At 45.0% G+C, this 23,258-nt stretch overlaps 1 protein-coding gene across 1 annotated transcript in view; it reads left to right on the forward strand.

Annotated features, from left to right (window-relative positions):
• The window catches only part of adcy1a (adenylate cyclase 1a), a 112,330-nt gene that overhangs the window by 84,744 nt on the left and 4,328 nt on the right, over positions 1-23,258 (forward strand). Inside the window, exons 16-18 of the mRNA XM_060917612.1 lie at positions 9,593-9,739; positions 10,003-10,101; positions 19,082-19,196. Of these exons, the coding sequence (XP_060773595.1) occupies positions 9,593-9,739; positions 10,003-10,101; positions 19,082-19,196 (361 nt within the window). The remainder of the gene's footprint in view (positions 1-9,592; positions 9,740-10,002; positions 10,102-19,081; positions 19,197-23,258) is intronic.

Below are 23,258 nucleotides of genomic sequence, written 5' to 3' on the forward strand. Positions count from 1 at the left end.
GTTATATATAAGATTATTTTTACCCAGCTGATATATGCTAACATTTTTCAGTATTTCACCATAATTATATTACAGTTAAGGGTTTCTGGTAGTTATTATAGATACGGAAAATTTCTTTTTCACAAATATTCTTTTGTCTAACAGTAGGTAACCTGTGATGACTATGACTTCCACAACACTTTTTACTGTTTATGACTTAGAGCTTATTCAGTACTCGACATTAGTGTAGTTTTGTTGGTCATCTCAGTCAGAACAGGGTAAACACTCTGACTGTGCTATGACTCACCAGGCCTTGCAGTGACAAACACAGCTTTGTTGTTTGACCCTTTCAATTGCAAATATACACTGATCAACTATTTAAAGCCTGTGTATAAAACATGGCCTGACATTTCGAATCAAAACAGTGCTGAAATTTACATTTATGTGTATTTGGTTGTGTTTATGTTTCCGTTGTTGTTTACATTTGTATTTAGTCATTTTATTTAATGGACACTCTTAACGGTTGAAGCAAAAATAAAAGCATCTCACGAATCTACAAGGATTAATAAACTGAAAGACAAGAAATACATGTTTTGTTTGTAAGTAGTACTAGAGTGGAATAGGTGGTAAAAAAAAATCATTTCATCACTGAAGAGATAGGACAGAGAAGCAGCAAGTTAGTGCATTTTGAGCATGATGTGACCTGAGAAAAGAACATACCAAGCTTCCTGAGTTGGTATGCAGTTATGTACTGTAGTCCTGAACCACCCAATTTTCATACTCAATCATTTTGGGAACTGATTGGTCAGGCTTTGTGCAGCTGATTTAGGACCGGGTGTGTCCTGACAAGCAAAGCAATGTACCGTTTGCATGGCCTTAGCAGGGGAAAGCTAGCAGCAGGATATATGCCTTTGGTGGTTGGAGTCCCTCCCACTCTGCTCATGCCCCTTACAAACTTCCCTCTGGAATAGTTGCACCACAAATCTTTGAAGAACATGTTGTACCACATCATAGTAGAGCTACGACCATGCTGACCTTTGCCTTGTTTGCATTTCAGGATGTGCTCCACTTCTCAGTCCAAATCCCAATAAAATGAGACACAGTACATCTTTGACCTGCAAGTAAAACTCCAGACACTGGCTCACTTATCGTGGGAGAATTTGCTTCAACTTCAAAAAGGAATGGTGGATCTGTAATCGGTAGAGAGAATATGGACTGGAAGATTTGTGTATTACTCCCCGTCTCTAATTCAAAATAACCCTTCAAGGGCCCTTTGAGGTCACGCGACGGGCTGAGGAAGACCGTATTGAGGAAGTCCGTATTGAGGAAGAGGTATTGTGAATGGACAGGAAAAACACAGCAGATTCACCACCTCAGTCTCCTTAAACAGTGGAGAGAAGTGGTCATTGTTAACAGAGTAACAGAATCTTTTGTGGTGAATGAGCTGCAATCAGAGGGTTCACATCAGATCCCACTTGGAGATCCCAATCCCACTTGGAGACCATTTCTGACTGTCACAAAACCAAGTTTTCAGACAGCTTTCCCCCCTACATAGATGCACAAACATCACTGAACACCACATTGATATGCCTTCCTGGTGTGATTGTGTGCAGACAGGCTTATTGATAGGTGGTTGAGGAGGCAGTGGAGAAAATACTAGAGCTGGGAATTATAGAGGTATCACACAGTGATTGGAACAGATAGTGCCCAAGCTAGATGGGTTGGTTCATTGGACTTCTGCAAGGTGAACACTATTCCTAATTTCGATGGTTCTCCAGTGCCTGGATACACAACACTACATTTGCTATTAGCAAATTCCCTTGTCTCCAAAGTCCAAGGAAAAACATTTTTCCCCCACACCATTCTGTTTACACCAATTTGTCACCAGCTGTTTAGGACACTGGCTGTTTCACTGACTAATGGACTGCATTCTACAACCACACTGTGCATTTGCTGCTGCCTATTTAGAGATGACAAAATAATTTATAGTCATGACTGGCAGTGGCATATGTAACATTTGGGCAATTGTGATGTGTGGATGGATAGATGTATGTGGGCTTCCATTTGGTTCATGGGGATGTGTCCACAAATTATTAATACTTCTGTGTGATGATCAAAAAAGGAGGAGACAGTTCCTGGGACCTCATTCCACATCAATTGCAAATCTCACTAAAAAGGAGAATCAGATCTAGTCTAGTGACTGGAGCTGTGCTAGCTGGCCTTATTAAAACAGCTTTCTGTGGAGACACCTGACTTCCTCTTTCCCATAAAACCCCCTCAGTTTTGTGATTTGTGAATTTGTTACATCATGCAAGCCAAATCAAATGACAAATTAATCATTTTAAGGCTGGTGGTGTAGTGGTTAACACTGTCGCCTCACAGCAAGAAGGTTCTGGGTTTGAGCCCAGTGGCTGACTGGGGCCTTTCTGTGTGGAGTTAGCATGTTCTCCCCGTGTCTGTGTGGGTTTCCTCCAGGTGCTCCGGTTTCCCCCACAGTCCAAAGACATGCAGGTTAGGCTGATTGGTGGCTCTAAATTGACTGGAGGTTTGAATGTGAGTGTGAATGGTTGTTTGTCTCTATTACCCCTTTTCCACCAAGTCAGTTCCAGGGCTGGTTCGGGGCCAGTGCTGGTGCTGGTTCACAACTCGTTCAACTTGCAAGCCAGCTGAGAACCAGTTTGCTTTTCCATAGCTCGCGGTGCTAAAGGAAGCCACGTCATTACGTCGCTGTATACATCAGTTACGTCGTTGTATACGTCATTACGTCACTGTATACGTCAGTTACGTCTCTACGTTTGCATAAACCTTGGCGCGAATATCGAAGCAAAAACAACACGGAAGAAGCAGCAACAACAACAATAATAATAATGGATGACTTCGCGTTTGTACAGCTGCTGCTTCTCGTTGCTTAAAAATGGAGATCTTTCGTGGTCTTGTTATTGTTGTTGGTCTTAACAACTCCGCCCCCTGCTGACATAAGCGGTTCTTTCCTCTGGCCCAGCAGAGAGTTGGTGCTAGCCTGGAACCGGTTTTTCTGGCCCCAGAGCCAGTTCTTTGTCAGTGGAAACAGAAAACCCGGTTCCAAACTAAGCACTGGCCCCGAACCAGCCCTGGAACTGCTTTGGTGGAAAAGAGGCATATGTGTCAGCCCTGCAATGATCTGGCAACTCGTCCAGGGTGTACCCCACCTCTTGCCCATAGTCAGCTGGGATAGGCTCCAGCTTGTCCGCAACCCTGCACAGGATAAGTGGTTGGATAATGGATGGATGGATGGATGGACAAGTAGCTGGTTTTACCTTTATACAGGTTGCTGCACTTCGCCGTGTGTCCACTATGTTGTGATGTTGCAGTGTTGCAGGTGTTATTAAGTTAAATGTTAATGCAGATTCGCTGATGATGCTGTGTTATGGTTGTGTAAATGAGTCAAGTTTGGGATTAGTGTTCCCAACTGAGCTTTGCAACTGAGCTTTGCAAATTATTTACAGTCTCAAAGTTTAAGTTCTGTTTGCAGGTGTACATTACTGGTATCCTTTTTCTGTAGTACTCAATATGCGATGGCACAGTGGTGCAGTGGTTAGCACTGTTGCCTCACAGCAAGAAGGTTCTGGTTTCTAGCCCAGTGGCTGATGGGGGTCTTTCTGTGTGGAGTTTGCATATTCTCACTGTGGGTTTTCCTCTGGTTTCCCCCAAAGACATGCAGCCAGGTTAACTGGCTACTCTAAGGCCCTGTCCACACGGCAACGGATTCAGGTGACTCCGATACAATTGCTTATCGTTTAGGCCTGGCGTCCACACGGCACCGGCGTTTTGGGTGCCCAAAACGCAATCTTTTTGAGAACGGGTTCCAGAGTGGAAAGATCTGGCAACGTTGCCGTTGTGAAGTCGTCTGGATGAGTAAAACGGATTTGTTTACGATGACGTCACAACCACATGACTGTGAGTGCTTCATGCCGGGTAGAAGTGTAACGAATATCACCAGGAAAAAGCCTTACAGAGCACTAGTGAGAGTGAAACACGAGCTTGGATATTATTATTATTATTATTATGTTCAGTGTTAGTTCACAGTAGTAATGCAAGAAGCAGAATAGTGACAGTAATAGTGAAGCAAAAACATGCAATTGTACAAACACTGCAGCTCTACAGCAAAATATTCATTTATGAAATGGTCTGATTCTTAACACCAGTAGTGCCAATGATCTTCTCATTGCGATGCGAGTTGTCAACAAATCCTATAACTTGGTTCATGAAACGCGCTTACAAAATATTTTCACTGTGAATATTTATTGTGTAATGGTGCAATCCCGCCAGCAAAAATAGGGGAAAAAAGGAGCGATCTCACCTCTTCAGATGTTGATTTAAGTCCGACAATATATTCCTTAAAAAGGGCGTAGAGGAGCAAATTAATCCAATTTATTCCGGACCATTAAAGACGCCGCCTTCTGCGTAGAATCATGCGTCATCCTCGCCGCCATATTGGAGAGGTCAAAGCGGAGAATAAAGATTAGCTGCGTTTAACTGTACCAACAGGTTTACCGTCCAAACGAGATCATATGGGATTACCTTTCACAGGTTAGAAACAACAAATTAATTCCATCAACTTGTATCATTCACTTTATTCCGGACCATTGAAGACGCCGCCTTCCGCGTAGAATCATACGTCATCCTCGCCGCCATTTTGGATAGGTCAAAGCGGAGAATAAAGATTAGCTGCGTTTAACTGTACCAACAGGTTTTCTGTCCAAACGAGATCACATGGGATTACCTTTCACAGGTGAGACTGGAAAAATACTTTTCATTGTATTTGGTCATTATAATGTAATTTTACAAACAGATTTTCCTGACTTTGTGGCTAATATGAAGTCTCGCACATAATAGTTTATGCGCATGCGTCGTTACTTCTTCTATTGTTCTGGTGTCTCCGAAGGGACCGTCTTACAGCGCCCCTAGAGTTGTGGCATGTGTATTGCATCGTTTTCAGCAAGCGTTGCGTTGCCATATGGACCTGATATTTTACTGATTGTTGCCCATTTGGACGCGATATATTTTTAAATAACATCTCGTTGCCGTTGTCGTGTGGATGTAGCCAAAATTGCTCTAATAGGTGTGAGTGTGAATGGTTGTTTGATCCAGTACAAGGCAACAGGAAACCAGGATTGTAATTGTCCCTAGAAACTAGAACTTGTCCCTAGTGACATGCCAAAGAGTGAGTGTGTGAATCAATATGCTCTTTAGTGTAATTAAAGGGTTAATATTAGTGTTGCCAATTTCTGTTCCTATCTAAGCCTTTCCCCAGGAAGCGATGTCAACAAACATTTTGACCACTTACACACACAAACAGGCCCGGCGCCAGGAACAGTTTACTAAGGGGGCAATTAGAAATCGCAAGGGGGCAAATATTTTTTCATATAGTGTGTAGTAGTGATGGCGGTCTGACAACATGTTTCAAACAATTAACTGCGCCAACCACAAAACCACGGCCCCGAAGGTTGCTTTAGTCCGGGAAAATCATGTGACATTACCAGGGCAGTTGCGCTTTATCAACTCCTGTGCCCACCTGTTCACCCTCCCCTCCAATTTTCTCACAGACACGCGGTACAACCGGAAAGATGCCAAACATAAAACAACACATACAAACCTACAGGCAAGTCCTTTACATTTAAAATACATACAAATAGCTCCGCGGCATGAAAACAAAACATCAATGCAAGTAACGCTAACCACTTAATCCGCGATCCCAGTTTAGGCGTGTAGGGGACTAAACACTCTGAAGTGATGAGTTTTCACCCCCGCTGCATGGGGGGTGACGTCAACGACATATATTCTTACGCTATTTGCGCACAAAGCGGACCATATATGAACACATACACCAACATAAACGGAGATAAACTTAGCCGACAAAGAAAGAAAATGGATTCACAATATTGTGATTGAATTCGTTTAATTCGGTGGGGGAAAGACTACTCCCGTAAACTTGACTGCATATTACAGGATATTGCAGAGACAGTGTACTTGTAAGTGTAGACTACATGTAAAACCCCCGCCCGCCCGCACGACCCCTCCCCTTGTCCTTATCACAGGTCTGTGTGCACATACACCCACAATAACTAGTAGTCCCCAGTAGTTAGGATTGATACACATGTCTAAAACAGGGTTAATATTAAATTCAGGCTTTTTGAAATAATCCTACCTTAATACAGTTGAATTCTACGATTGCAACGTAAGAATCATAACAACCAATCAGATTTGTTCTACCGTGCCAGTTTTAGTAGTGATTTATGTGAAATGTATTTTTGTGCAATGCGCAACCACTTAATATTTCGTATTTGAAAATGCAAATTATTAATACGTCTATAATACATTATATTTTCATAAGAAAACAATTAAGTGATCTTAGTCTCCGTTGAGGGGGCGGGGCTGTAGCCACGAGGGGGCGACGCCCCCTTTCGCCCCCCCATGGCGCCGGGCCTGCACACAAAACAACCTCACATGCACCCTTCACCTATGCACACACAAACAAACACACACACACATACACACACACACACACACACGACTGTCGGACAATTTACCCTTTTAACAGACCCAAACTGATCTTGGTCAAGACTGTAATGTTGTTATTGTGATAGTACTACGAGAACTGTCTTTATTCTTATTTTAATCTCCTGTGGAGGACGACCCCATATGGACAGTCGAAAGTCGCACTTGGAAGATGCTCTGGACTAAGGTGACCAGACTTCTGGGAGAAAAATCAGGGACATTTTGGCGTTCGACGGGGAAAATAAAACTAGAACCTCAGTTTTTTTTTGCTCTTTTGCTCTTAGCGTTCCTGTTTTTGTAGTCTGTCCATAAATAGCATAGGAAGCATAGGCCTGTATATTTTTTTCCTCTCAGTATATTAGTTTATTGAATAGCCCTATATCAGACACAACTGAGCAAAGCAAAATCTTTTGTAGGCCTATGAGATGACTCTTAAAATAAGTCAGCTGCAGCACAGACACTTGTAAAAACTGCTTTAAAAAATTAAATCCCAAACCAATGGCATTTTAATCAAAAATGCACCCCATGGCATCCCCTCCAACCAATGAAATTAAAGGTTAGCCTATTTGATTTATCAGCAGCATTTGTATGAAGATGTGAAGGTGATAAGAGCACACACTGTGAAGGATGCACACAATTTTAGAGCTATTTTAAACAAAAAAAAAACATGTAAAGAAATAACTTACAAAATTATTAGGCTACCAGATAACTATAACTGTTTTTTAACAATTTTCAAGTAATTTCTTAAGAATATTTCCATAAAATAGTCTTTAAAATCGGGCGGCACGGTGGTGTAGTGGTTAGCGCTGTCGCCTCACAGCAAGAAGGTCCGGGTTCGAGCCCCGTGGCCGATGAGGGCCTTTCTGTGCGGAGTTTGCATGTTCTCCCCTTGTCTGCGTGGGTTTCCTCCGGGTGCTCCAGTTTCCCCCACAGTCCAAAGACATGCAGGTTAGGTTAACTGGTGACTCTAAATTGACCGTAGGTGTGAATATGAGTGTGAATGGTTGTCTGTGTCTATGTGTCAGCCCTGTGATGACCTGGCGACTTGTCCAGGGTGTACCCCGCCTTTCGCCCGTAGTGAGCTGGGATAGGCTCCAGCTTGCCTGCGACCCTGTAGAACAGGATAAAGCGGCTAGAGATAATGAGATGAATGAGTCTTTAAAATCTGTAAAAATAAATAAATAAATAAATAAATAAACATGGTACCAGGTATAACTGACAAAGTCTGATGAAGGGATAGAAATGTCTGTAGTTCCTTTATAAGGATAGTGGGTTAAGACCCAGAGTGACATATATGTAAGATAAGATAACTTTGCAGTTTATCCTTTCACGTTTCAGCATTCCCCACTAGAAAACAGACTCAGAGCATTATGCATCTGAAGTGTTGCAACAGTTCAGTGTGCATCTGCGCCGGCTGATGTTCACTGTTGCGCCCGAAATGCAGATCACTGACCGCAGAGAACGCATTGTTTTCAATACCACTATATATATAAATATTGTTTGCTATTGCATGAAGAAACTGTCAGAAATCCAGACAAACGCCTAAAATGAGGATTAGCCTATTTCATGATCCAGACAGAGGGCTGGAAAACTGGAATGAATGGCCACCCCTAGACTAACGTCTATTTGAAAATATGTGGCTTTTAAAACTTATTTTGACCAGTAGCCTACTATTGCAATGGTTGCAAAATCATAGCCTAAATGCACTTATAATAGCCATTATGTTGTCTACAACAGACAAGACTTGATTGAACTTAATGACTGCTCGGGAAAAACGCCGAGACCAAACAATGTAGTCCTTCCACTGACAAGACGTAAGCTCTTCTCGTGAACGACCTGAATGGATTGGTTTCATTTAATCAATGTAGGCTATGCCATGCTTTGTGTCATGTGTCATATGGAAAAAAAAAAGATAGATTGCAAACACAAAATAGACACTCACGAGAATAGCCACTGAGTCACCTACCGGTCTATGAAGACAACCTGTAACTTATACCAGGATGACGAGTAGCCTAACAAGACGAAGATCTCTAGAAGCGCGCGGTTCTGTCAAATGTTATTAAACATTATCTGATGTAATGATCACATGGCGTGATCCACCTATAGGGGCACTTGAAAGCCAGTGTCGTTCTGAAATAGGATTACTGGCAAAGCAACCCACGCATGTCTTCTCCTAGGCTACTTTCAAAGACCTCTGTCACTCGATCGGAACCGGGGGTTTGCGGCCAAAATCGGGGACATTTTCGGTGCAGTTGGGGACAGGTCATTAAAATCGGGGTCTGTCCCCGGAAATCGGGGACATATGGTCACCCTACTCTGGACACTTACAATAATGCTTTTATGGCTAAGGACTACAGTTAACTTGCTAACTTTAGGACTGCAGTTGTCATAAACAGTGCCAAGTTTCCCAAAAGAATCGTAGCACAAAGATCATCGTTAAATGGTAGAGCGAGCAGCACAATGAACACTCTCTCTCCTAGTTAAGCTGCTCTTAGCGTTAAGAGGCTTTTGGGAAACCCAGCCCAGTTTTGCACTCAAGTTTCCATCAATGAACAGTTTATAACTTCAGCAAAACAGACTTCATGTTAAAACTATAATGAATTTCCTGGTTATACAGTTATACTTTGTGACTATACAGGACACAATTATAGAAGCAAGTTATTTATAATCATGTTATCTGCTATCACCCAAATGAGGATGGGTTCCCTTTTGAGTCTGGTTCCTTTCGAGGTTTCTTCCTCATGCCGTCTGAGGGAGTTTTTCCTTGCCGCCGTCACCACAGGCTTGCTCATTGGGGATAAATTAGGGATAAAATTAGCTCATGTTTAAAGTCTTTAATTTTCTGTAAAGCTGCTTGGCGACAGTGTCTATTGTTAAAAGCACTATACAAATAAACTTGACTTGACACTTGACTTAATTGCTCATAGTTCTCATTAGTGAATGTCTGCACTTGCCTTATTCTTCATATTATATCAGGCTTCTCAAGTTCCTGTAAATATACTGTGGAAAACTGTTATTGTACACAAGTCAGCACTGTGTTCTGATGAACATTCTCCCTATTTTCCCTCTGTCACAGGACCTGTACTATCAGTCCTACTCTCAGGTTGGTGTCCTGTTCGCCTCCATCCCGAACTTCAACGACTTCTATATTGAGCTGGATGGAAACAACATGGGTGTAGAGTGTTTACGGCTCCTCAACGAGATCATTGCAGACTTTGATGCAGTGAGAATCCCTTGATCCTTCTTGAGCGCTCTTGTACAGATACAGATACATGTCCACATTGGACACATATCTTTTGTGTCATTTTTTAAAGGTTTTGCAACCCAGAGACAATCGGCAAATACCTAGGTGGTGCATGACAGCTTGTAGTTTACCACATTTATGCAGTTCACACAGTTTACTCACTTTAATTTAGTTCATTCCTGCAGTTCATTCCTGTAGTTGCTTAATTGCTTGTCTCTCTCCCTGTCTCTCTGTCTCTGCAGCTGCTGGATAAGGAGTGCTATAAGGACATTGAAAAGATTAAAACTATAGGAAGCACTTACATGGCAGCAGTGGGCCTTGTTCCTACCACTGGCTCTAAGGTAAGCAAAGTCTGAGCAAATAATTGAGAAGTAGAACTTCGGGGAAACCCTTCACTTTTAAAATGTGAATTTTAAACGGTACTTACTTACTTACTTATCCCGTTAACGTCTGTGGGACACCTATGGTGTGTCAGACGGTGCATGGAAATTACGAAGCTCACGCTTCCAACGTTTTCTATCAAGTGCGTCTTCCGGCTGCAAACCCCAGGCTTGCAAATCGCTAGCCACTAACTCCTCCCATGTCTTCTTGGGCCGACCCCTCTTTCTCGTCCCCACAACCTGATGGCACCGGATGGTGTTGATGGCATGTGGACTGCGTTTGACATGGCCAAACCATCTCAAACGCCTTAATACAGTATCAAGGTCAGTAAGACCTAAACTCCGGCGAAGGGCTTCTGTGCTGATGTTGGCCGACAGGTTAACGTGGCACATCCATCTGAGCATTGATCTTTCGTTACACTCAAGGCGTTTCATGTCTTCTTTCTTAATTGGCCAGCATTCACTTGCATACAGCATAGCACTTCTCACGTATGTACTGTACACCTGACCACGGGTGCCACACGAAAGCGCCCTGGACGAAAGGAGGAGTAGCAACTCTTTAAATTTCTTCCATGCCGACCTTGTTATAGTTATTGATGCAATCTCGCATCCACCACCAGCACAAAGATGATCTCCCAGGTAACAAAACGAGTCAACTGTCTCCAGCTCACGTGGACCAAGAGCCACCTGGTCAAATTGCTTGCCGACAATAGGGTGAGCCAAGCCAAGACAACGGTCACATCTGAAGGAGGGATCTGCAGAGAGCCTGCCATGGGTTCTTGTACACTTCTTATGTACCCAGTGTTGGCATCCATTGTAGAAGATGGAGTTGCAGCCAACACCTTTTCTGCAAACACCACAAGGATGTTTACCAGAGTCCCTTAGAAAATTAAGGTTTGGGCCAGATATCATGACCTTCGTTTTCGCCATATTAGCCCTCAACCCTCTTAACTCCAGGCCGTTTTTCCACAACAGAAACTTGCCTGGGCGGCACGGTGGTGTAGTGGTTAGCGCTGTCGCCTCACAGCAAGAAGGTCCGGGTTCGATCCCCGTGGCCGGCGAGGGCCTTTCTGTGTGGAGTTTGCATGTTCTCCCCGTGTCCGCGTGGGTTTCCTCCGGGTGCTCCGGTTTCCCCCACAGTCCAAAGACATGCAGGTTAGGTTAACTGGTGACTCTAAATTGACCGTAGGTGTGAATGGGAGTGTGAATGGTTGTCTGTGTCTATGTGTCAGCCCTGTGATGACCTGGCGACTTGTCCAGGGTGTACCCCGCCTTTCGCCCGTAGTCAGCTGGGATAGGCTCCAGCTTGCCTGCGACCCTGTAGAACAGGATAAAGTGGCTAGAGATAATGAGAGATGAGATGAGAAACTTGCCTGAAAGCTCCTCAAGTGTCTCAGCAACAATCACCAAATCGTCGGCATACAGAAGTTCCCAGGGGGCGCCAGTAGAGAAATCACGAGACAGGGCTTCCAGCACGATGACAAAAAGGAGTGGACTAATGACAGAACCTTGGTGTATGCCAACTTTTACCTCGAACTCCTTGCTGTAAGAGTTGTTAATCCGTACCATGCTTTTTGCATTCATGTACATAGCCTGTACTGTTCTAACGATCCATTCTGGAATACTCACACGTCTCATTGCCCACCACAGCACTTCACGGGGCACCCGGTCGAACACCTTTTCCAGGTCCACAAAGGCAAAGTACAGATTTCTTTCCTTAGCCAGATACTTCTCCTGTAGCTGTCTCACAATGAAGATAGCATCACTCGTTCCTCTTCCTGGCACAAAGCCGAATTGGAATTCGGCAATGTCTATGATCTCACGTATTACTTTGTCCAGCACTCTCTCAATGACCTTCAAACAGTGTTCCGTCAGCTTCAGACCTCTGTAGTTGCCCCTGTCTGTGGCATCACCCTTGCCCTTGAACAGGTTGATAATGAAGCTAACATCCCAGTCCTTTGGAATACAACCCTCAACAATGATGGCATTTGCAAGCTTGGTTAAGATGGGACAGCTGATGGCAATGGAGGCTTTAAGCATATCAGCCACGACGCCAGATGGTTCAGGGGATTTTCTAGACTTCATTTTGGTGATTGCCTCAGCAATCATCTCACCCGTTACGAGAATGGGGAGACCAGCAATAGGCTCAGCCACGGGTAGGTCATTAACACACCAGGGAAACTCAACATTGAGTAGGCGTTCATAATGTTCTTTCCAGGCCTTCTTCTTCTGACTGTCACTTAGACATAAGTTGCCTTGGTCATCTTTAATGCAACTCTCACCAACAACGTCAAGCTGCTTTTTCTTCATCTGCTTAGCCATACGGAACACATCCACTTTACCGGACCTAACATCATCGAATTTACTCTCCTCGGCTCTCTTCATGGCTTCAAAGACTATGCGCTTGGCAAGACGTTTGGCTTGGCTCTTTATTCCCACCGTTCTTCCGTTCCTTCCAAAGGTGTCTTTTTTCACAAACAGCATGACTGACTGACTCATCCCACCACCAGGTTTGCTTCCTTCTGTTTCTCCTTTTGGTGACTCCACATATCTTATCAGATGCTTTCAATAGGCCATTTTTAAGGAACTGCCAGGTATCTTCCACAGTGGTGATGTGACTGCTGTCATGTAGTTCAACTTCCACCGCCTCCAGAAAGCATTCCTTCACCACAGGATCTTTCAACTTCCATGTATGGAGTTTAGGGGTAAAGGACTGCTTACAAGACTTGGTGGGCTTGAGAGCGAGGTCACAGACAAGCAGTTTTTGCTGCACTGCACACTCCTCACCTGGGATGACCTTAGTATTGGATACAAAACCTAACTCCTACCTTCTCACAAGTATGTAGTCGACTTAGCTTGAGTAGCCTCCAGACTGATAGGTGACCAGATGGTTCATTCTCTTTGTGAAGAAAGAGTTGCAAATAGCAAGATCATTGGCCACGGAGAATTCTAGCAGCCTCTCAACTTCAGGGTTGCGATCACCAAAGCCAAGCCCTCCATGAATACCTTCATAGCCTGCAGCATTTTCTCCAATATGACCATTGAAATCACCGCACAAGAGCAAGGACTCTGAACCCCCTACTTTTGACACAGAGAACTGCAGTAGATCATAGAAAGCATCTTTGGTGCTGTCGTCTAGACCTGCTTGCGGGGCATATATAGAGAAGATGGTAAGAATGGTCACACCAGTGTTGATCTTAAGTAGACATAACCTATCGGATATACGCTTGACATCCAGCATGCTCTCTACCTACTTCTCTGCGAGAAGTATTCCTACGCCGCCTGTCCCCTTTTCATTCCCGACCCAGAAAAACTTGTATCTGGAGTCCTTACCACTAACCATACGGGGTGACCCTCCTCTCCATCTAGTCTCTTGAAGACAGCAGAGATTAATCTTTCTTCTGGAGGTGGTCTCAACCACTTCACTGTTCCTTCCTCTCATAGTACCAACATTTAAAGATGCTACACGAAATTTTTGATGTGATTGCTTTATGTCGATCTGGGGGTGCCCACATCTGACATCCACCCTACCGTTAGTGACACTCCTATCAACTAGTAGTCCCACTCTCTTCACTACTTCTTCAAACTTCCATGGCTTTCAGTGGAGCGAGGATTTTTACAGCTGGATGCCCTTCCTAATGCCAACCCCCAACCTGGAGGACCAGGGGATCACACTTCGTCTGGACCCTACCTTTCGACCTATCCAGCTTGGGTGACCCTACCAGGAGTTCTAGACTCCAGCCGGCATAGCTCTAGAGGTCACAGGGACACACAAACTGCCCCACCACGATAAGGTGACGATCCCAGTGGGACAGATAAAAATGTTTCAGGGAGCATCACATACACATGAGCTCCATTGATGAGCTTGTGAAACTGGCTCTACAGATTTGCACCAAACACAACTGAAATGCACATTATTAGAAGATGATGTGGTTCTCATGAAGGTTTAGCTAGCTTTTTGACATGTTAATAACTAACAAATTCTTTCAAAAAATTTCCAGATGATTAGCTATTAATCATTAAGTCATAAAAAATACAAGACCACAGGACAATACAAATAAAGATACAGATAATGTACTTAAACCCCATTTGTGTCTGACAAATTGTATCAAGCTAGTTTACTAGTGGGTGGCAAGGTGGTGTAGTGGTTAGCACTGTCGCCTCACAGCAAGAAGGTCCTGGGTTTGAGCCCAGCGGCAGACAAGGTGCTTTCTATGTGGAGTTTGCATGCTCTCCCTGTCCGTGTGGGTTTCCTCCAGGTGCTCCAGTTTCCCCCACAGTCCAAAGGCATGCAGGTTAGGCTAATTGGTGGCTCTAAATTGACCGTAGATGTGAATGTGACACAAACAACCATTCACACTCAACTGGACACTTGTCCAGGGTGTACCCCGCCTCTCACCCATAGTCAGCTGGGACAGGCTCCAGCTTACCTGCGACCCTGTAGAAGAGGAGAAGCGTCTACAGATAATGGATGGATGGATAGTTTACTAGCAGTTAGTGTATTAGGCATCTCTGTATTAGGGATGGCAGGAGGAAATGGTGGTGTTTACAAATTTCATAGTCATAGTGTATTTAGCAGTTATTCCATGAAATTGAGTCGTACATGAGCTGATAGTCGATGAGGTGCATAGCGCCGAGTTGGCTATAAGCCATGTATGATGACATTGGGTGGAATAACTGTTTTATTTTATCTACGTTCACTGGATTTTGAGAAATTTAGAATTTTTTTTGCAAATTCAATAAATAAAAACTTTATACAAGATGTCCAACAAAATAATTTCTGCTTAGAATGTAAACAAACCGGCAAAATGACAGTAGCCGTTTGTGAAAAATGCTAGAATAATAATTCTTGAAAAATAAAAAAGATACGTTCTTCTCGTCTCATCTTCTTCCGCTTATCCGGGGCCGGGTTGCGGAGGCAGCAGTCTGAGCATGGAAGCCCAAACTTCCCTTTCCCCAGACAACTCGGCCAGCTCCCCGGGAAGAACACAGAGGCGTTCCCAGGCCAGCCGAGAGACAGTCCCTCCAGCATGTCCTGGGTCTTCCCCGGGGCCTCCTCCTGGGGGGACATGCCTGGAACACCTCCCCAGAGAGGTGTCCAGGAGGCATCCGAAAGAGATGCCCGAGCCACCTCAGCTGATTCCTCTCGATGTGGAGGAGCAGCGGCTCTACTCCGAGCTCCTCCCGAGTGACTGTGCTTCTCACCCTATCTCTAAGGGAGCGCCCAGCCACCCTGCAAAGGAAACTCATTTCGGCCGCTTGTATCCGCAATCTTGTTCTTTCGGTCATTACCCAAAGCTCATGACCATAGGTGAGAGTCGGAACGTAGATCGACTGGTAAATTGAGAGCTTCGCCTTTTGGCTCAGCTCCTTCTTCACCACGACGGACCGGTAAAGCGACCGCATCACTGCGGAGGCCGCACCGATCTGCCCGTCGATCTGACGCTTTATCCTTCCCTCACTCGTGAACAAGATCCCGAGATACTTAAACTCCTCCACTTGAGGCAGGACTTCTCCACCAACCTGGAGAGGGCAAGCCACCCTTTTCCGGTTGAGAACCATGGCCTCTGACTTGGAGGTGCTGATTCTCATCCCAGCCGCTTCACACTCGACTGCAAACTGCCCCAGTGCATGCTGAAGGTCCTGCTTTGAAGAAGCCAACAGGACAACATCATCTGCGAAAAGCAGAGATGAAATCCTGTGGTTCCCAAACAGGATTCCTTCCGGCCCCTGGCTGCACCTAGAAATTCTGTCCATAAAGATTATGAACAGAACTGGTGACAAAGGGCAGCCCTGCCGGAGTCCAGCATGCACTGGGAACAGGTCTGACTTACTGCCGGCAATGCGAACCAGACTCCTGCTCCATTCATACAGGGACCGGACAGCCCTTAGCAAAGAGCCCCGAACCCCATACTCCCGAAGCACCCCCCACAGAATACCACGAGGGACACGATCGAATGCCTTCTCCAAATCCACAAAGCACATGTGGACTGGTTGGGCAAACTCCCATGAACCCTCGAGCATCCTATGAAGGGTATAGAGCTGGTCCAGTGTTCTGCGACCAGGACGAAAACCGCATTGTTCTTCCTGGATCCGAGGTTCGACTATTGGCCAAATTCTCTTCTCCAGTACCCTGGAGTAAACCTTCCCTGGGAGGCTAAGAAGTGTGATCCCCCTATAATTGGAGCACACTCTCCGGTCCCCTTTCTTAAAAAGAGGGACCACCACCCCAGTCTGCCACTCCAGAGGCACTGTCCCCGACCGCCACGCGATGTTGCAGAGGCGTGTCAGCCAAGACAGCCCCACAACATCCAGAGACTTGAGATACTTAGGGCGGATCTCCTCCACCCCCGGTGCCTTGCCACCGAGGAGCTTGCTAACCACCTCAGTGACTTCGGCTTGGGTAATGGACGAGTCCACCTCTGAGTCATCAGCCTCCGCTTCCTCAATGGAAGATGTGACAGCGGGATTGAGGAGATCCTCAAAGTATTCCTTCCACTGCCCGACAATGTCCCCAGTCAAGGTCAACAGCTCCCCACCCACACTGTAAACAGTGTTGGCAGAGTACTGCTTCCTCCTCCTGAGGTGCCGGACGGTTTGCCAGAATTTCTTCGAGGCCGACCAATAGTCCTCCTCCATGGCCTCACCAAACTCCTCCCAGTTCTGAGTTTTTGCTTCCGCAACTGCCCGAGCTGCGGCACGCCTGGCCTGCCGATACCCATCAGCTGCCTCAGGAGTTCCGGAGGCCAACATGGCCCGATAGGACTCCTTCTTCAGCTTGACGGCATCCCTTACTTCTGGTGTCCACCACCGAGTTCGGGGATTGCCGCCACGACAGGCACCGGAGACCTTGCAGCCACAGATCCAAACAGCCGCGTCGACAATGGAGGCGGAGAACATGGTCCACTCAGACTCAATGTCCCCCGCCTCCCTCGGAAGCTGGGAGAAGCTCTCCCGGAAGTGGGAGTTAAAGACCTCCCAGACAGAGTGCTCGGCCAGACGTTCCCAGCAGACCCTCACCATACGTTTGGGCCTGCCAGGTCTGTCTGGCTTCCTCCTCCGCCAGCGGATCCAACTCACCACCAGGTGGTGATCAGTTGACAGCTCAGCCCCTCTCTTCACCCGAGTGTCCAAGACATAGGGCCAGAGATCCGATGAAACGACAACAAAGTCGATCATCGACCTCCGACCTAAGGTGTCCTGGTGCCACGTGCACTTATGGACACCCCTATGCTCGAACATGGTGTTTGTTATGGACAAACCGTGACTAGCACAGAAGTCCAATAACAAAACACCACTCGGGTTCAGATCGGGGAGGCCGTTCCTCCCAATCATGCCCCTCCAGGTGTCACTGTTGTCGCCCACGTGAGCGTTGAAGTCCCCCAGTAGAACAATGGAGTCCCCAGCCTGAGCACCTCTCAGTACCTCTCCCAGGGACTCCAAGAAGGCCGGATACTTTATACTGCTATTCGGCCCATAGGCACAAACAGCAAGAGCCCTCTCCCTGATCCTAAGGTGCAGAGAGGTGACCCTCTCGTTCACTGGGGTAAACTCCAACACATGGCGGCTGAGCTGGGGAGCTATAAGTAAGCCCACACCAGCCCGCCGCCGTTCACCATGGGCGACTTCAGAGAAGTGCAGAGTCCAGCCCTTCTCGAGGAGCTGGGTTCTGGAGCCCAAGCTGTGCATGGAGGTGAGCCCGACTATCTCTAGCCGGTACCTCTCAACCTCCCGCACAAGCTCAGGCTCTTTCCCCCCCAGCGAAGTGACATTCCATGTCCCAACAGCTAGCCGCTGTGTTCGGGGATCAGGTCGTCGAGGCCCCTGCCTTCGACTGCCGCCCAATCCACACTGCACCAGCCCCCTACGGCTACCTCTGTGGGTGGTGAACCCACAGGAGGTCGGGCCCACGTCACCGCTTCGGGCTGAGCCTGGCCGGGCCCCGTGGGCAAAGGCCCGGCCACCAAGCGCTCGCATACGAGCCCCAACCCCGGGCCTGGCTCCAGGGTGGGGCCCCGGCTGCACCATATCAGGCGACATCACGGTCCTTGATGGATTGTTATCCATAAGGGGTTTTGATGAAGATACGTTCTTACCATCAAATATTTTTATTCCATATTTTGTTGCTTTTTTGTATTTTTGGGGGTTTTGTTATCGAGTAGAGTTTTTATTTCATCCTCGGTTGGTTCAGTAACACGGGCTGCCATTTTCTTCTTCTTTAGGGTTTTTGGCCGTTTGGCGCCACCAACTGGGCTGGAGTGTGGAATAGGTGATATCGGGGAAAAAAAACTATATTCTTTTAGCTATTTCTGTTTCTTTTAAATACATGATAAAAGTGACATATCTGACTTGATGCACTCTGCCATTTTGTTTTTCTCTACTCACGGTATATGAGCTGATATCCTAGTAGTAGAATAGCCAATCAGAGCGCGCGATTGCTCATATCCAGTGAATGGGGAAAGAATAAACAGTATTTATATACAGTACTGTGGCTTTTTGCTGAGAATAAAGTTGCATATGTTGCTAGGCCATTTTCTTCACTTGCATTCCTCACTCATGTACTTACCTAACCTTCCTATTAGTATCACTGTAAATACTGAATAGTTGATAGTAGTTAATGCGCTTTAAGACGAAGAGCAGTCCTGATAAAGGATAGTGCTATATCTCATAATGCAAACATTTTTGCTGCTTTAATCTTTTCTTGCTTAGGAAACCAAGCCATTATAAGAAAATGTATTATGTCTTTAAATGATTTTAATATGTAATGGTGCTTTAAGAGTGACTCTGGAATACAATTTCCTTTAAAATTTCCTTTAAATTTACTACCTTTTTATTTTCTGTTTATACAATGCAATGCTTTACTTTCACATTTACAAGTGTATCTAATGTAACTTTAAGACAACAATATATTGTTATTACTTTGTTGGTTTCCTCCTGAAAGGCCAAGAAGTCCATTTCTGAACATTTATGCACAGTGGCCGATTTCGCCATAGAGATGTTCAGAGTTCTAGATGCGATAAACTACCAGTCATACAACGACTTTGTGCTTCGAGTGGGTGAGTGAACTAATACTTTTGAATAATCAGTGAAGAAGTGTGTGTGTGTGTGTGTGTGTGTGTGTGTGTGTGTGTGTGTGTGTGTGTGTGTGTGTGTGTGTGAAACTAAGGAATCCTAAATCTAACCCATATATTAACCTCAGTATAGAGATGCTTTCACCCTTTCATTTTTGGGAAAAAAAACAGAATCATATACCTTTTATAAAAATAACTTTATATTGTTAAAACTATCTTGCTGTTGCTGACAGGTTTGGATTAACCTTGTTTTTTTCTGGTCTTATATATACGTATATACACAAAACAAAGAAATGCTGGAAAGCAAATATGGCATTCAAAAATGACATTAAATGTTTCTACATACATTGCATACATTTCATATAATATAAAGAGGAGGAAACAGGAATAAATTAAACAAAGTTAGTATTGGGTATGACAACTTTACTCTAAATAAAACTTAATTTTTTATTGCTTCAGACAGTGCTTTTATTGCAAAGTAAAATTTCAATGTAAAAATTAATTTGTCAGCAGACCTGTAAATATACTCGTGCATCTCAAATAATTAAAATATCGTGACAGTTCATTTTTTTTTGCAATCCATCCATCCATCTGTTATCTGTAGCCGCTTATCCTGTGCAGGGTCACAGGCAAGCTGGAGCCTATCCCAGCTGACTATGGGCGAGAGGCGGGGTACACCCTGGACAAGTTGCCAGGTCATCACAGGGCTGGCACATAGAGACAAACAACCATTCACACCTATGGTCAATTTAGAGCCACCAATTACCCTAACCTACATGTCTTTGGACTGTGGGGAAAACCGGAGCACCCAGAGGAAACCCACACAGGCACAGGGAGAACATGCAAACTCCACACAGAAAGGCCCTGGTCGGCCGCTGGGCTCGAACCCAGGACCTTCTTGCTGTGAGGTGACAGTGCTAAGCACTACACCACCGTGCCACCCATTTTTTCTTGTACTGTAATTTAATACAAAAAGGTAAACTTTCATATATTCTATATTCATTACATGTAAAGTGAAATATTTCAAGCCTTTTTTGTTTTAATTTTGATGATTATGGCTCATAGCTCATGAAAATCAGAAATCCAGTATCTTGAATTATTAGCATATTTCCTAAGATCAATCAAAAAAGGATATACAATACAGAAATGTCCAACTTCTGAAAAATATATTCAATTATACACTCAATACTTGGCTGGGGCTCCTTTACCATGAATTACTGCGTCAATGCGGTGTGGCATGGAGGTGATCAGCCTGTGGCACTGTTGAGGCGTTATTGAAGCCCAGGTTGCTTTAATAGCGGCCTTCAGCTTGTCTGTATTTTTGAGTCGGGTGTTTCTCATCTTCCTTTTGACAATAGCCCATAGATTCTGTGTGGGGTTCTGGTCAGGTGAGTTGGCTGTCCAGTCAAGCACAGTAATATCATGGTCAGCAAACCATTTGGTTGTAGTTTTGGCACTGTGGGCAGGTGCTAAGTCCTGCTGGAAAAGGAAATCGGCATCTCCATAAAGCTTGTCAGCAGATGGAAGCATGAAGTGCTCTAAAATCTTCTGGTAGATGGCTGTGTTGACTTTGGACTTGATAAAAAACACAGTGGACCAACACTAGCATGACATGACACCCCAAATCATCACAGACTGCAGAAACTTCAGACTGGACTTCAAACACCTTGGATTCTGTACCTCTCCACTCTTCCTCCAGACTCTCGGACCTTGATCTCCAAATGAAATGCAAAATTTACTTTCATCTGAAAAGAGGATTTTGGACCACTGAGCAACAGTCCAGTTCTTTCTCTCCTAAGCCCAGGTAAGATGCTTCTGACGTTGTCTCTGGTTCAGGAGTGGTTTGATATTAGGAATGCAACAGTTGTGGCCTCTTTGCTGAAGACATCTGTGCGTGGTGGCTCTTGATGCACTGACACCAGCCTCAGTCCACTCCTTGTGAAGCTCTCCCAAGTTCTTGAATCGACTTTTCTTGATGATCCTCTCAAGGCTGTGGTCATTCCTGTTGCTTGTGCACCTTTTACAGCCAGACTTTTCACCAATGACCTTTTGTGGCTTACCCTCTTTGTGGAGGGTGTCGATGATTGTCTTCTAGACAACTGTCAAGTCAGCAGTGTTCCCCATGATTGTGGTTGTATGGACTGAACTACATCAAAAGATACACGGTATTTATACTGTTTTACTCAAACTCGAAATGAAATTCTCATATGTTGAGATTTTTTTTTCTCTGTAGGCCATAATTATCAAAATTAAAATAGAAAACTGCTGGAAACATTTTAGTTTACATGTAATGAGTTGAGAATATATTAAATTTTCACTTTCTTAAGTAACTGATGGAAGATATTGAACTTTTTCCACAATATTCTAATTGTTTGAGATGCACTAGTGTGTATATAAAAATGCACATGGATAAGTATTTGGCCCCATTCAGACTCATACTTGGTAGATCCACCTTTTGCTGCAGTAATAGCTTGAACCCTACGTTCATATCAACGATGCTGGTAAAAGATCATGGATGCTCTGTGACGTTGATGAAATAAGCGGCTACAAATTATTTCGGAATGCTTCATCTTGTAAACTTTTTTTTAAAGGGCTGCAAAGCAAACACACATGACCAGTGTGTAATAATTTAAATAACTAAAATAATTTCAAAAATTGGTTAACAATATTACATTATACTGCTTTCATTTTAACACATCCAACATACACCTTGTCTCGTAATACCTCCTGTTCAACAACATCATTCAAGTCACATGTAAGTAAGTAGCCAACACTCTTTTGCATGCTGTGGCACTAGTTAGCATGCAGTTCCCTCCTATTTAAAAAAAAAATACATTATGCACTTCACCAACTCACTTGGAACACCTACAGTTTCCAACACTGTGGTCCATGCTTCGTTTTCCCCCCTTTTATGTCCCTGTATGCAAACAGGGACACATCATAAATAATGGAGAAAGCCACCAGGGCAATTTTCAATTTTTCCTCCATGGTAGGTTACTTGGGAACAGTTTGAATGGAACCAAAATTTAGCCGACTGTGTTCTCTAGTGCCGCTTTTCCACTACCAACGCGGCTGAGTTGGGCTGAGCCGTGCCGTGCTGAGTCGAGCTGAGTGGGGCTGTTGGAGTTGCATTTCGACTACAACCGCGCTGAACCGTGCTGGCTGGAAGTGGGTGGACACATTGGGTGGAGTTAGCGAAAGTGGGTGGACGTCATGTGATGTCGTTAGGCGGCGCAAACAGTGACATCAGTGACCTTTTAAGCGGTAGTCTCACAGCCCGGAGAGTAAACAATAAACATGGAGGACATGGAGGCGTTAGTGTTGCTGGTCTTGGTGCTGTGGCTTGTTGTCGCCGACAACGCCAACAGATACTGGCAAGAGCGTAGAGATGAGGCGAGGCACATAAGGCTTCATAATTCTCGTAATTCTCCTTCTTCCGGGTTTACGGTGTTTACAGATCCCAGCGTGCTCGCGGGGTGTGTGAGGACACTCCTCCTCACCAATCAGTGCACAGGGGAGTGTCTGCTCACGCCCCTAGCCTCACTCAGCTCGGTTTGGCTCGCTTCAGCCGTACTCCAAAACCGTGCAAGTTTTGGGGGCTGAGCAGGGCTGAAGCGAGCTGAGTCGTGCTGTTCTTAGATAGTCGAAACGCGAGCCGTGTCGGGCTGAAGTGAGCTGAAGCGAGCTGAAGTGAGCTGAAAAAGGGTAGTGGAAAAGGGCCATAGTATTCTTTAGAATGGAGCACTTCTAAATTCCGATTGGTTGCCACCAAACCGCGTCAGGGTTCATTACCATAAATTTGCCCGGACTTCAACTTTATTCTGACACCACCACCACCAAGCAAGACACCCCACCAATGGTCTCGCTGCAGAGAGATGCTGACTCACATGGAAAATTAATGACTTCCAGTTGTTTTGACATTCTTGCTGCATTTGGTGTGAAAGTTGTGTGTAAGTGTGTTGGGGTAAGTTCTTACTGGCTTTGCACACTGTTTAGGAATGAGTTTCTTCCAACCGTCAAGGCATATTTGCTTCAGGTTCTTTAGGT

The sequence above is a fragment of the Neoarius graeffei genome, chromosome 3 (genome assembly GCF_027579695.1).
Source record: "Neoarius graeffei isolate fNeoGra1 chromosome 3, fNeoGra1.pri, whole genome shotgun sequence".
In the NCBI taxonomy this organism is placed as follows: Eukaryota; Metazoa; Chordata; class Actinopteri; order Siluriformes; family Ariidae; genus Neoarius; species Neoarius graeffei.